This window comes from Callorhinus ursinus, unplaced genomic scaffold (assembly GCF_003265705.2).
Source record: "Callorhinus ursinus isolate GAN/ISIS: 27379988/994484 unplaced genomic scaffold, GSC_fseal_2.0 scaffold10, whole genome shotgun sequence".
Taxonomy (NCBI): Eukaryota; Metazoa; Chordata; class Mammalia; order Carnivora; family Otariidae; genus Callorhinus; species Callorhinus ursinus.
The window spans coordinates 7223113-7238549 of record NW_027397072.1 but is presented as its reverse complement, the minus strand read 5'-3'; the positions used below and the strand labels follow the sequence as shown (position 1 = coordinate 7238549).

Genomic DNA, 15437 nt, shown 5'->3' with positions numbered 1-15437 from the left:
CATTTTGACTCAGGGTGAGCGTCTCAGGAAATGACTGCTCTCGTCTCTGCCTGGGCTGGAGAACGCGAGCCCTGGAGCCCAGATGCTCTGTCTTGGCAAGAGTGCCCTGCAGTATGAAGGTTGGGCTCTGAATCTTTCTCTGACTGTGTGCTGGGGCAGCCCCGGGCCCCAGGGCCACAGCCAAACGAACTACCTTCTATTCTGGCCAACAGGGGTGAAAACCACAGGCAAAACTAGTACACATCCTTGTGCTCAGCAGCCTTGGCCTCAATTCATGAGTAATGAAATTTTTATGATCTATGGGAAGAATTAAATTATCCCTGGGTAATCCAACCAGAATACTTCCTTAGTGCCAAGCAAGTACTGGGCTTTCTCTTACACTCTTATTTTCAACACATATATTTTATAAAATGGCTTTTTGAAACACGAAGCATGATCTGATTATAAATTATTAAGCTCAATCGCTGCTGTTGACTATGGATCTAATACCAATAGCAAACAATCCTTTTTTATTATTATTAAAGTTTTTATTTAAGTAATCTCTACATCCAACTTGGGCTCGAACTCATGACCCTGGGATCAAGAGTCGCATGTTCTTCTGACTGAGCCGGCTAGGCACCCTGCAAATAGGCAATCTTGAAAGTAACAATCCTCCCTTCTTTCTCTTCCTGTCTTCACTTGGAAAAGTCTGACAAGATGAGTCAGTAAGTAGTCAAAGGTCTGTAATCTCACAAGGAGAAATAAAATGATTCAGTTGTGGGGCAGACCGGGCTAGCTAGCAGAGATCAAGAACAACCTGAGCATGCGACTGCCACCGACTGGTGAACGAACATGGACAAGATAAGGAGATGAGTGGAGGTTGGGGGAAGACAGAGCCAGGCAACAGCCACCTTTCCATGCTATTCTTCCTATTTTTTTTGTTGTTGTTGGGGGGGGTTCCTTAAAATTCCTTGTCCTTAGCTTTGTCACTTCCATACTCTGTAAAACCTTTCCACTTTCCCTCCTATGCTTCCTCAGCTCCCAAGGGCACCATCTCGCCTGCTCCTTTAGCTCTGTCACTGGTGACCACCTGCTGCTGACCCAGCCAAGGCTCCATCTTGGTCCCACTGTACAACTCGCCTGGGAACCTCAGTGCTGCCTCCTCCTTGACTTAGGCAATGAGCAAGATGGCTCTGCCAAATGATCTTGCCCAAGGGGATTCATCTAGAAGCCTGAACCTAGACAGGATTCTCAGATTTTTAAGAAGCAGCACGAGAGGAGAGAATCACAACCGGGAAAGTTGCTGGGCAAACTTCCTACCCTCCAGGCCTGAATCTAGAAAACAATAGGTCTTCCCAGGGCTCCCCTCCAAAATCCTTAATAGAGTCCAATTCTCTTTGGGGATAATCAGCTTGTCCTTAAAAGGCCAATGTATCGCTATATAAAACATGGCCAAAGAATCTCACTGAGACTTATCTGTGTCATGTAAGTTTATTTTAATCTGCCTCATTCATGAGAAGCCTGAGGCAGACGACACTTTGAGATCTGTGGTGTTTTTCTTTTCTTTTTAACGTGAGCAAATGTGGCTCAATCACAGAATTAAGTAAGTAAAAGCAAGGCTTCAAAGAATGACCAACCACAAGAAGGCCCAGCACCTCCTTGTCAGGGTGGAGGGGTGCAAAAGACCTCAGACCTCAAATAAGGGCATAATTCTTTGCAGAGGTTTCACTATTACTAAGCATAAGTGTGTATGAAACAGTCAGCACCTGCAGGAAACTTCAAGTTCTTTCCGGGCGCCAGAGCCTAAGACTGAGGAGGGCGTGTGGATGGTGCTGCTAGGCACGTTACAGTAGCAGGAAAGGCCATACACCTGTGCTGTCCAATGTGCTAAGCACTAGCTACACACACTCACTCACATTTAAATGGATTAAAATTAGATCAAGTTAAAGATCGAGTTCCTTAGTTGCACTAGCCATACTTCAAGTGCTCAAGAGCAACACGTGGCTAGTGGCTTATTATATGGGAGCAGATACCGACCATTTCCATCCATGCAAAAGTTCTATTGAACAGCAATGCCTTAACCCAATAGCTTAAACAAATTTTTAAGCAGCTTTATTAAGGTATAATCAACAATATGCTACCCACATTTTAAAGTGTACAATTTGTAAGTCATGACATATATACACATACACCCATCAAACCATCGCCAAAATCCAGATAGTGAACATATCCATCCCCCTAAAAGTTTCTTTGTGCCCCCCCCTTTTGCAATCCCCATCTCCCAGCTCCTCAGTCCCTGGGCAGCCACTGATCTACTTCTGTCACCAGAGAATAGTTTGCATTGCCCGGAATTGTACACATCTGGGATCATGTGACATGCACTTCTCTCTGTGGATGCCTCGTATCTGCTTTGAGAGTGAGCACTCCTACTTGGAGAGCCATCCGTGCTGGGCATCAACAGTCCACTCCTGTTACTCGCTGAGCACTGCTCCACGGTCTGGAGAGACTACAATCAGCTTGTCCCAACACCTGCTCACAGACTTCGGAGTTATTTCCAGTTTGGGGGCTACTACAAATCTTACAAATATAGGTGCTATGATGATTTGTGGGATGGGACTCTCAAATTGTGGTTGGAAGTCCCTTTGAGAAGGTGACATTTGAGCAGCAGAGGAAGGGAGCCACAGAGCCAGGGGAGAACCCGGTGGAAGAACATTCTTGGCAGAGGGAATTCCTAACATGAAGGCCCGAGGCAGCAGTGTGCCTGGTGGATTCAAAGAAGTTTTCTATGTGCTTTCCAAAGACTGTTTATCTGAAAGAATAGGCACCCAGGTAAAGAGGTTTTTGGAGAAGCAGAAGGTATTAGGTAAAATGGTCTAAATCCCTAAATGGCACTGGGCCGTTTGACCTCATTTAACCCTTAAAACTATTGTGAGAAGTAGGTGCAAGTTATCCCCATTTTACAGATTCTCAAAGCAAGAGAGGGCTAAGTTACCCACTTGGCCCCCAGATCCCATTAAGAAGCAGAGTTGAGCCAAGAGGCTGAAGGCAGAGCTTGTCCCAGCATTTCGCTGCCAGAGAGGGATTCAAACACGCCCCAAGACAGGAGCAGAAGGAGCTGGGAGGCTGAATAGAGGCTTCCCTCTGAGGAGCCGCCTATGTCAGAGTTGCCTTCTAGTTCCTTGTTGCACAAGCGGTTCATCAGGAGAACCATCCAGGTCACTTTCGCTCCTGGGATCTGTGAAGAGACTTCTTCCCTGGCTAGGCGACAGTGCTGGCTGGGGTCTACCATCCCGCACCCAGCCCCACGCGGGGCACCGGCGAACACATGCTCCCAGGCCGCCTTCTTTGGCAGCAGAACCACTCTGCTGGTTTGTATGATTAAAAGGAGGGGGGAGCCCACGCTGATCCTGAGTTAAGTTTAACACAAACTGAGAGATCAAAACCAGCCAGCTGCCAAAAACACACACTGGCGAGTTTCACACCAGAGACACAACGGGATATAGCTGCTGGTTTCTGCCTTACCCGCTGCGTCTCTGCCAGTCACACTGCTTGGATCTTTCAGGTTCTAAGTGGAGAGAAAATAGTCACCCTTTGCTCCTCTTTTCCATTAGAGGCTAGGTGTTGAAACTGCACACTTCAGCCTACCTGCAGCCATGCTGAAAACCCGCAGACAGCCGACTCCGAGGCACTGGGGGAGCACCAGAACTATCCAGAATTCCACAATGTCTCCAGAAGCCCACAGCACATGAAAATGAAGCCATCAACCAAAAATGAAAGCACCTTTTCAAACTTCTTGCCTCCTAGAATCCAAGGCTGGGAGATACCTGAGGGCCTCAGTGAGGCCCAAGCATAACCATGTCCCCGGGGGTAAGCCTCACCTGGCTGTCCTCTAATGGTAGCCAGCTCCCGCTGAGGTCAGCGTCACAGGGAAACTTTGTAGAGGTGCACGTGGTTAGGAACTCTGGGAATGGGCCCAACCAAGTGTTCTAACAACCCTCCAGGTGCTGCCGCTGCCCCAAAGTTTGAGAACCACCATTCAGTAGGTGTGGCGGTGGGCCGTGATTTTTATTCTAACAAGTTCCAGGGACTGCACTTTGAGAACCTCTGCTCTAGCTGCTTCTCAAACTGTAGGTGCCTACTCATCCCCTAGGGATCTTATGAAGTGCAGATTCTGGTGCAGTAGGCCTAGAGAAGGGCCTGGGAGTCTGCATCTCTGAGAAGCCCCAGGTGATTCCACCTGAGTCAAGGCTAGGGCCTCTGGGGGCGGGGATGACACAATGTCCAAATGCTTTGTAAACTGGAATCTGGGGTATGCAAGCACTGGTATGTTTTGCCAAGTTTTCGATATTAGGGAATGACTGATTAATAGCTGAAAATTCCCAAAGAAAGGGGAATGTACATGGAGAAGCTAGGACCTGGAATTTATCTACACAAATTCGCTGACAACTCCCCACGGAGGGGCAGGGGCCGGACTCCTGGCGGAGCACCCCACCGACAGGAGGAGACACGGGAAGCAGAGCTCTGACAGCTCACAGACCCCCTTCTGTACCATCAAGCTCCTCCAGCCACCAGCTCTAGCCCTTTGTCACTTTCTCCTTTCCTCATCAACCTTGCCTGCTGTCTCTTCCACCTACAGCTTCTCCTCCTGCTACTGCAACTTGTCCCCTGCTTTTACCCAGGCAGGAGAAAGGTCCCTGTGGCCGCTCATCCGGCCATCTCTTCCTGCTCTGCGGCTGCCAGGACAGCTGATCCTCCGCCTTCATCCACATCTCCTACTCCCGTCTGACCACACATTCTTAGATTTCACAAAAGCTTCTTTTAAAGTTCGAGGTCCCCTACATCATGGCGGTTGTCCCTTTTACTAGCCAACAATGGAGAAAACACAGGATGGTGAGAGAGAACAGAGACAAACCCTGTTTGGAGTCCCTAACAGTGCGTCCTCCATGCATCTGACAAGTCACTACAGACATGTGCGAGGCACCTGTTCATAAACCTTGCCATCATGCCCATGTGCAGATGGACCCGAGGACACCTTGTGACGCCCCACAGGACTCCCCCGCCCCACCTCCACCCCAGAGACGCAAGGACCCAAGGCGGGGGCCGCACCCTCAGGGCCCTGTGGCATTTGTACCGTGCCCATCGGAGCACGCACTGTTTCTAATAAAAGCGTCTGTTGTGCCCCTGGCCAGAGGGCAGCGCTCAGCACCTGAACAGTGCCAGAGTGGACCCGGTACTCAGCAGGCGATCCGTCACCCCCTCAGTTCAGCTCTCCTCCCTCTGGAAGCCTAGTTCCCACACCAGCTCTTCCCATGTTCTCTCACTTCTACAGGTCCATGTATCGGGGGAAGACAATGAGGTAGTCCTGCCATTCCAAAAGAAAAAAAGAAAAGGAAAAGGAAAGAAACAGTATCAAAGTACATTCACAAATATTAGGTGTCTGTGCTATAACCAAGACACAGGCTCTCACATTAGCTTTACTGCTTTTGTTGTTCTGGTCAAACGAAGGATGTGCTTTCATTTTTGGTCAGGGATTTGAGAGCGTAGGAAGCAGCTTACAGGGCTGAAGTCTTGCAAGTCTAAGACAAAGATCTTCCAACTGTATATTAGGCCAGTTAAGAAGTCAGTGGGAAGGCTTCTGGTCATCCAGAGTAACTGTCAGCAGGCCTGTCCACAAACTCCGTCCCCCTAGCTCTCTAGCCCTCCGCACTCAAAGCTTAGAGATTTTTTACTTTGCATACAAGCCCGTGAGCCGAGCCCTCCTGTGCTCCAGCTCCCAGCGCTGTGGAGCAAGAAACAGTGGAGGCAGACACATGCAGCAGTAAAAACCCAGCAATTACCAGAGACAAGAATGTCAGGATACAGGCGCCTGGGGGCTCAGTCGTTGGGCGTCTGCCTTCGGCTCAGGTCATGGTCCCACGGTCCTGGGATCGAGCCCCCCATCGGGCTCCCTGCTGGGCAGGAGGCCTGCTTCTCCCTCTCACACTCCCCCTGCTTGTGTTCCCCCTCTCGCTGTGTCTGTCAAATGAATAAATAAAATCTTAAAAAAAAAAAAGTGTCAGGATACTAAAATGTCTGAAATGGAAAGTGGGTAGTCTGGCACCAGTCTAGGGGCAGAGATCCCCAAAGACCATGTACGAGATACTAGGGGTTCTCTAAATTTCAGTGTAGTTCATTAATATATGCCCAAAACAATGGTAAGTCTTCCTCCCAAAAAGAGAAAATTATGATCGGTGTAAGACATTTTAATTTATGACATTTTCAATAAATGAAGTTAAAAAGAAGAAGTACACGTGGCGCCTGGGTGGCTCAGCTGGTTAAGCATCTACCTTCGGCTCAGGTCATGATCTCCGGGTCCTGGGATCAAGCCCCGCGTCAGGCTCCCTGCTCAGTGGGGAGTCTGCTTGTCCTTCTCCCTCCCCCCTTCCCCTTCTCATGCTCTCTCCCTTATGCGCACGCTCTTTCTCTCTCAAACGAAGAAATAAAAAAAAAAAACCTTAAAAAAGAGAGAGAGAGAGAAGACGTAAGTTTAAGTACTGAGGGTGAAGACCCCTGGCAGGATGCTCTCCATACTTGAAGCAGTGAGATACGCTCTGTTAGTCTGGAGACTGAGCTCACATTTACCTGGACACGGAGGGTGTGGCAGGAGAACATGGCTGTTCTGTTACCCACACAGCAGGGTGGGACGCCTCTCTGCCAGGCTTGGCCCACCTCACATGGACAAGGCCGCAGGCTGCCCCACACCCCAACAGAACCTCACTAGTGCTTTACTCTGCTGCTAGAATATCTTGTAATGCCGATCATTTGCGTAAAATAAATTCATGACTTAGGTGCATGTTGGTCGGTGGAATTTTCAAACTCCTCTTTCGATGAGAGTGAAGTGAGATTTCCTGAGCCCCAGGGCCGCCCCCAGATCTCACACCGGAACTCCGTCCTTCCCTGGGCATCTGCTGGCCCTCTTTCCACCCGGGGCAGCTCTGTGGATGGGGAGCACGTATGTATCACCCCCAATTCTCTGAAACCAAGACAGGGACTGCATCTCTGGGAATGACCTTTCAGCAATGTGTCCTCTAATACAGCCACTCGTTAAAAAGCTACCTCTCAGCACAGAAGTGATCCCTGGAAAATCTTTCCAGGATCCTCACATCCATCTGGTAAGAAGAACAGAACCTAAGAAATTGGGCTGACTTTATAACCAGTTTAATTTCACACATGTTACATTTCTGGAGCTGCCTTGTTTTTCCCCTTATCCTGCATAACTGCAGAGAAAATTCATCGGCTCTCTGAAGGTGAGAATCTCACTCATTAGTAAAAAAAATCTCACTTTATGTTAAGTTGGCCTTTCTTTGGAGATGTTCCAACTGCTTTATAAATACCCTCTCACACTGCAAAGCAGGTAGGTGGTAATTCTTCTTTCTGGACAAGGGGAGAATTGACAATCTTAGCCACCCAAAACGGAAATGTTTTTAACTGCCTGAGAGAAAGTAAAAGCAAGGCTTTAAAAATAAGAGATAGGACAGATGTGACCAAAAATAGGAATAAGAATGGTATACAAAATACCAAAAAAGGAGAATTCTCCTGTAATCGGCTGGCTCTCAGCAACAGCTTCTTAGAAGGGGCCACTCGGTGCTCCGGTGGCTGGGCAGCTTTGCCAATGGCACCGGCCCAGAAAATCAGGCCTGGTGAATCTAATTTTGGCACAAATAAGAGATTTTCTCCCTCTCTCTGATCTTTGCCAGACACAGGATCAACAACCCTAACTCCATAAATTAAAGCTGAAAGCAAAGGAAAGCGCCCAGACTCAAAGCTACTACCACTAGGACTTCTAACGACACGAGGGTGTCACTGGCGTGCTGGGCTGTAGCTGACAAAGAACCCTCCCCACTCACTGCTTTCCTCTTGATGCTGGCCCTGAGTGGGCCTGGTTTTCCCACCATCAGGGAAACTGAGGCTCTGAGGCTGCCTTGTGGCCACTGCAGCTCCGCCTGGCCTGTGTTTCACTTGACGCTTTCCCCGCACCACCGTCCCTCCTGTTCGGTCTTTTTCCCTCCAGAAGAGTTGATCAGAAACCTTAATTTCTTTAATACCACCATGGACACAGTATGGATTTGGCGTTTTAAGAGCCGAATTTGAATGGCAACTCTGTCGCTCGCTCACTACGGACCCGGGAAGTCACTAACTGACAGACGAAAGTAGCAGGAGCTGAACTACATAGCAGTCAGGAGGACTGAGCGAGTGTCCCCTTCATGCCTAGCCCGGGGCCTACCGTAACCACCATGGAAAACTGGGCAGCCACCCGGGCCTGGCCCAGATTCCCGAGTCCTGCAGTGCTCAAAGTGACCAAGCAGCCTTTGCAAGGTCCCGACCTGCCCGGCCTTCAGTTTCGTAGAAAATCCAGAAAAGAAGGGGCAGTTTCGTTTAACTGTGCAGTGGCTCATGTTCATAAGGAAGTGCAAGCTGGCTTCCTGGGGATTCCACCGTGTGGAGTGCTAAGGTGGGCTCTCCTCCACCTGCAGGCACACAAGCAGGGGCCACCCCAAGCTCTTTAAAGACCCCAGAGCTATATAATTATAATCTATATAATTATAATCAGTTATATAATCCTCAGTTATATAATCTACAGAGCGTGGAGAACCCGGACTCCCTCTTGGGAGCTGTTGTAAAAATTAAGTAAATTAAGAGTGTAAAGCAATTGGCTGGAGTCTATACACAAAACCAGGTGTGGTTCTATTACCTCCATTCTACAGCTAAGAAAAGCCAGGTCTGGAGAGGAGCTGAATGGAGAGGAAAGAGTAGCTGCCTGGTGGGGGGTGGGGGGTGGGGTGGGTGCTGCTCATCCTGCGGGGATCCTTCCCGCCGCTTCCCTTCTGGCCCAATCCTGTTTCCTGACTCACACCTCTTCCTCTTTCTTGGCTTCCCTCTTCATTTCACTAAAGCACACCCTTTAGGAGTTTCAGAGAAATGACGCACAGGAGCTAAACTTTTTGAGCCTTGCATGTCTCTAATTCTACTCTCACGCTCGGTTGGCTATAATTCCAGGTTGGAATTCTGTTCCTCGGGATGTTAGTGGCCTTGCTCCATGCCTTCAAGTTTCCAGTGTTACTGGTGAGGCGTCCAATACCACTGATTCCTAATCCACCATGTGCCTTCTGGAAGTGTGAAGATATTGTTCGCAATTTCCCACGGAGATATGCCTGGGGGCCTCCTCCCTCCCTGTTCTGGGCTCTGACCAGCCTTCAGTCGGGAGACGAGAGTGGTTGGGTTTCAGGGACCATCTTGGTCTCCTGTCTTCCATTCTCTCTGAGGAGACTGTCCGCTGAATGACGGGCCTTAAGGATTAATCCTCATCTCTTACCTGTTTTCCACTTTTTTCTGGTTTGCTTTGTTTTTTGGTCTATTTTCTGACAGACTTCTATCCCAACCATGTCACTGGATTTTTGCTTTAATATTTTCTCACATTAATTGTCTCTCCCCTTCCTTTAACCATAGCTTCGTCCCTTCTCCTTCCCTCTGATACATCTACTCCAATCTCTCAGGGGAATGAAATGCAGTTTCTTTAAAGTTTCCTTCTGCTATTTGCAATACCCCTGTTTCCTCTAAGTCCTTTTCTCTGCTTATTTTGGTCTCTTTCACTCTGTAGGCTGTTCGCTCAAACTTAGGAGTGAGGTGCCCAGAGCCAGGATGGGGCCGACCCACTCAGGGGCTAGGAGAGTGGGGTGCAGGCTATGTCCCAAGAAGCCTTCCACAGGTCTTCCCTGGGGCCATTCAGTTTCTCCAGGTCAAAAAAACCCCTCCAGTCTAACTCAGTGGTGAAAGCCTAATAAGCATGTCTGCCAGGGTCCAGGGAGCGGGGGTTGATGGGGGGCTAGGGCTCCCCAGTCAGGACGCTCACTGGCAGCTTGTTTGGAGCAGGAAGAAATGGGTGATGAACTCAATAAAAGCCCCCAGAGATTGCAAATGAGCCTGAGTAAAAAACTTAAGCACAGTAACGGCTTTTTAATTTTACCATTTCCAACTGAAATCTTTTACAAGTGAAGATGGGGAGAGAGACCCAGAGCCTTAAGGATCTGGTTCTTTCCCTTCCCCGTTATTAACACGTACACAATGTTCCCTTCTTTCTGCCCCATCAAGGCCAGATGTACAAACCCGCCATCATCACCATTTCAAGAACGATGAGCTACTTTTTCACTTGTTACTTCCTTGCTCACAGGAGAAATGAGAATAGTGCTGCTGTTTGCGACCTTGACCTGCTCTGGTCACCCATGACCTTTAGAAGCTGGGGGAGAAAAACAGGAAAGGGAGGCTGGGGCCATCCCAGTGCATATTCCCCTTGTGGAAGAAGCCAGGCAACAGGGTCACAAACACGCTCTCAGGCTGCCCACTTGTTCAGAATTCTGTTCCCACAATGTGGAAGGCACAGAGCTGCCAAGCGCAAGAAAGAACCCCATTCACCCATGTTACCCAGCACCTACCGCAGGCAAGAAGTCCCAACTCCATGTTCCCACTTGCTTAAAAAGTGACTTTTTTAAGGCTCTGCATTTGGGAGCATAAAAGGCCTTTAAATGTTCATGGCAATTTCTGTGCTTTGATTATAGGTTACCTTGCTGTGTAAGACAGGCCCGGAACATATTTATTAAATATTGTAAGTTTAAACGCCTACCATAATTACCAGAAACAGACGATTCTACACAGTTTAGAAACTTAAAAATTGAAGTCAGAGGCCCTTAAGAAGATGAATGCATTTATCCATTTTGTCCCACAGCTGTGCACATTTAAAATGCTGAATCGAATTTAAAAAGCCGTGTTGCCATAAGAATTACAATTCTAAAATTTACTCCAAAGTCACCTAATGGGTATAGAAAATATAATTCCTTTAGGCACCGCATGAGCTTTGAAATTTATCTGCAGCTGATCAGACACAACTTGGCTATCCTCTACGGAGCTACCTTTCCGACTAAGGGAACCGCAGGTATTTAACACGCGGCCCAACAGCTGCACGTGCGTGAAGACACTTACCAGGTTTTTGAAAAGTGCTGTCAACTCCTTTGTAAACACCGAGAACTTCAGGAATGCACTTCCTAAATCTGGGTCATCTCTGCACACACAGTTGCCCCCGAACTTCTCCAGAGCCTGGGTGTACTGCTCCTCGTTTTCCACGTGAGCTACAACAGCAGTGGGAGATGTACCGTTAGTATAGCAACCTCTCCAACCCCATCCTTAACAGCTTTTTCCTAAGTTGTGAATAAAACTGAACACATTAGCAGGATACAAATCTGAAAAAAGTCAAGTTGCACCAGGAACAGAAATCACTTTGCTGTCCTGACAACATCCAGATGTGTTGGCAACGGATCCCAAGGAAGGAGCACGACAACCAGAACGGAAAGAGCCTCCTCGCACAAGCCCCCCAGTCCCCAGCACATCAGATGAGGCTCCAAGGGTACCCCGATGCCTCCCACATCTCCTAGGACTCCTCCGTGGCCTACATGATGGCAGGAGGAACCAGTCCAGCCAATGGACTCAGCCCTCTCCTAGAAACTCAGCAAGAGAGGCCTGCTCCTCTCTAGTGTGAGGCTCACAGCCCTAACCAGGAACCACCTGCCACAGCTCTCATTTCCACACATCAAGAGCCGTGGACCTTGGAGCATAGGCTGGGGCCAAAGGTCAATTGAGTGCCTCTGTGCTATGCTCAGACGCATCCTCTGCTCAGGCGCCTGACTCATATACATCCCACAGATTCTTCCTTCCTCCAGGAAGCCTTCCATGACTCTGCCCTGTGCCCCTGGTATCTGGTTTTGACGCTTTCCTGTGCGTACTCTCAGCATGGACATTGAAATTGTCTGGTAATATATTTCTCGATGTTAGAAGTACTTAGAAGACAGGGACTAAGTTTTACTTGTCTTTGTGCCCGAAATACAAGACCACACACATGTTGTCTGAATGACAACAAAAAAGCAAACCCTTGTCATCCATCTGATGGCATTTTACTATGATTAGGCCTTAAAACAGCACCTTTAACATGCGGAATCCTGGATTCTGGGTCTCCAGCTCAGTGGTTCCCAATCCCTGTTGGACATCAAAATCATACATGGATCTTATCCAACTGTAAGAGCCATCATCCTGCCTCAGATCTCCAACTCAGAAACGGGAGGGGAGGGCAGGTAATTCTAGTAAGTTAATGTGGTTGACTATAATCCCCTCACTTTTAGGTCGGACATTTTTAAGTGAATCCAGCCAGTCCATGATAAAACAACTGTTGTTTGCATCAGACATCTGATTTCTTTTTTTTTTTAACTTTTATTTATTTATTTGTCAGAGAGAGAGAGCACAAGCAAAGGGAGTGGCAGGCAGAGGGAGAAGCAGGCTCCCCACTGAGCAAGGAGCCCGATGTGGGACTCGAACCCAGGACCCCAGGATCATGACCTGAGCTGAAGGCAAACGCCTAATAGAATGAGTCACCCAGGTGCCCCAGGCACCTGATTTCTATGTTTTCCTCATTTCAACGAGAAATGTAACACAACTGCTTTGTAGGCACAACAGGGCAGACAGATATGCAGCGTAAACTTGTATGCGAATGCCATCAGATTCTTCCCTGGGTAAATAAAACCACTGTCAGCCAATGCCAATTCCTGGGCCTGGTAACTGGAGGAAACGAGGGGAACATTTGTTTGTGATGGGCAGCCCTTGACCCTGAGCCAGATTCCTAGGATCCATGAACGCCGTGCCCACCCATCTTACCAGGAAGGTGCTATGCCCTAGACCTCCAGTGCTGACCTTCGGGGATTCCAACGTGGGTCTCACAAACAGAAGCGAAAATTAATTTCACTGTTGAAGCCCTTTTCCTTGTTTTTTTCTTTGACATTTCAGAAAAGGACCTGAGAGTTCTGGATAAATTAAATGCATTTGAGACCACACTCAGCAAATAAGACAGAAAAACGCACATACGGGCCCCGAAGAATGTGTACCAGAGCCGGAAGAACTCCCAGATCTGGGTTCCAGGCCCATGCCTTGCAGGGAGTACGTGACTCTGGTGGGTAAATGGCCAAATGTCTTAGCCACGTGAAGGTTAGCAATCCGCCATGAGACCGACTCACAAGGTTAAGGTAAGAATCAAAGAAAAGTGTGGGGACACGAGTTCAGCCACACTCAGCACACATCCAACAGTACCATACACGGTACTTAACAGTGGCACGGATGTCATTTCTATGGAGCACAGACAACGTACGCTTTTTCCATACCTCACAATTTGATAAGATCTATGAATTCTTTCTCACCATGGTGAAAATAAGTCAGGGCTCAAAGAGATCAAATAAGTTGTCCTGGGCAACAAGGGCCAGCAAGCTGCCGAGCCGGGCTTCAAATCCAAGTGCGTCTCACTCAAAGCCCACTGTTCTGCTCTGTACTGATGTTTCTTCACGAAGAAAAACAGCTTCCCTAGCCCAAACCAGGGGCCCACGTTTTAGATTTTTTAAAATTCCATTTCAGAGATGGGTCGCTCATGCCGTCTAGGTCACTCCAGTTAGAATTCTAGCACACATGGTTAATGGTGAAGGAAAGTTCCTTTCAAACCACATGCTCTTTTTAACTGTTTGAAAGTTGGTGGTCAAGTCATGGGCAGCTCCAGTGTGGCTTTGGAAGGTAGTGACAGCCACAGCAGACATCTGGGGCTGAGGTCACTCCACTGGATGAGAGAAACAGGAATGCAAAGGCCAAAGTCGCTTTGGGAGCCACATGGTGCCCCCGAAAATAGTGCCCATACTGCTCTAAGTGAACACCCAAAGGGCAGGGGGAGGGAATTCCCTTTCAGTTAATGCCTATTAGGTGGCCTTTAAGCCTTCGTTCAAGTTAACTTAGTAACACTATGAGGCCTTAATATTATCATCCCTATTATCTACTGAATAAATTCGGTGAAATTCACAGGGATTAGAGACTTGCCCGAGATCACACAGTTGGTAAGACGTGGGGCAGGGGTCAAATCCACCCTCTGGCTCACTCTGCAGGCTACCTCCCAGCCCGTGGTCACCTGTGGGAAAGAGGAACCTGTCTTCTCTTCACCCGCAGTCAGCCAGCCTGACACAGAGGAGAAACAAACAGCAGGGCTTCACACTCCAGCACCAAGAAGTATGAACTTCCTATCACCCCTCCTTCTGGGCTTCTCAACTGACTGCCTGGTATAGGTTATGTTTTTAAAAATTCTTTCCCTTGCGGGTGCCTGGGCAACTCAATTGGTTAAGCAACTGCCTTCGGCTCAGGTCATGATCCTGGAGTCCCGGGATCGAGTCCCGCATCGGGCTTCCTGCTCATCGGGGAGTCTGCTTCTCCCTCTAACCCTCTTCCCTCTCGTGCTTTCTATCTCTCATTCTCTCTCTCTCTCTCAAATAAATAAATAAATAAAATCTTTAAAAAAAAATTCTTTCCCTTGCAAATCTTTGAAACAATGTGTTGATTCCCATACCCCAATCATGATCAATGAAGTTCTGAGCTCATCATCATCAGCATAATCTCATATATTTATATTTAAAGTGTTCTGGTCCACTGCAATCTTTATTTTCTGATGCTCAGACTGTCCCCAGCTTGGATCAGTGGAAACCTCACGCTGATCTACTTGGGGTTTTTAACACAAATTTCTCTTCTTGCAAACAAATGTGTAGCTTTTTGATAAAGATCATAGCCCCGTTATCTCTCTGTGACTTCCTGAAACACCCAGCACAGTGCCCACTGTAGGAACAGTAAACCCTCCATAAATATGTATTCACTGACTGACCTACTGCCCCAGATCGCCCTAAGTTTGAGATTTTCCTACTAGAGAACAGAAAGTAGTTGAGTGCCTTTATTTTTCTTTTGCCAGAAACAAACTTAAAATAGGAACCTGAAATAAATAGCTTGGGAATAAAGTTTCTGGAAAGAACCCAAACTGGTCTATCAGCTTTTATTTACAAAATTGTTGAAAGCTGTTTCTCTAAAAAGAGCTCACTCTCTTGCCCCCCCCCCTGTTGTTCAAATATATCTTAAACTCTGGTTATTAATGATCCAGATCCAAACATCTTTGATGTGGGAGGGATTTAGGGAAATGAGAACCCAAGTCCCTGAGACCACGGCAGGACAAGAAAGACCCTGTTTCTTCTCAATTCTACGCCCACAGCCCTTCCATTTCCCACACCTCACAGCCCAGAAGTCCCACTTCCCGCCAATCTAATCAAAGGGATGAAATGAGAGATTCTCGCTGAAAAATCTCTTATGAAGCCAGCAAGCACATGTACATCCTGAATTTAGAAGGACTGGGTTTTACTGTGTGCTTTTTAGTTTACTTGATTCTGTTATTTTATTTTATTATTTATTTATTAACGAAGAAGTTGAATGTTTTATTATTAAACTATCTTCCTGCAAGGCTATTGCTTCATTGTATAAAAATAGCACCAGCAAGTGCAGTATACTGCAAAATTAAGGTAGTATTGTTCTTTATC

The 15437-nt window shown here is 47.7% G+C and overlaps 1 protein-coding gene across 3 annotated transcripts in view; it reads right to left on the bottom strand.

Moving 5' to 3' along the window:
* ASAP2 (ArfGAP with SH3 domain, ankyrin repeat and PH domain 2) overlaps nucleotides 1-15437 on the bottom strand; it is a 110599-nt gene that overhangs the window by 78150 nt on the left and 17012 nt on the right. For all 3 annotated transcript variants that reach the window (XM_073896974.1, XM_073896975.1, XM_073896977.1), the window contains exon 2: nucleotides 10993-11138. In XM_073896974.1, coding sequence (XP_073753075.1) covers nucleotides 10993-11138 — 146 coding nt within the window. The remainder of the gene's footprint in view (nucleotides 1-10992; nucleotides 11139-15437) is intronic.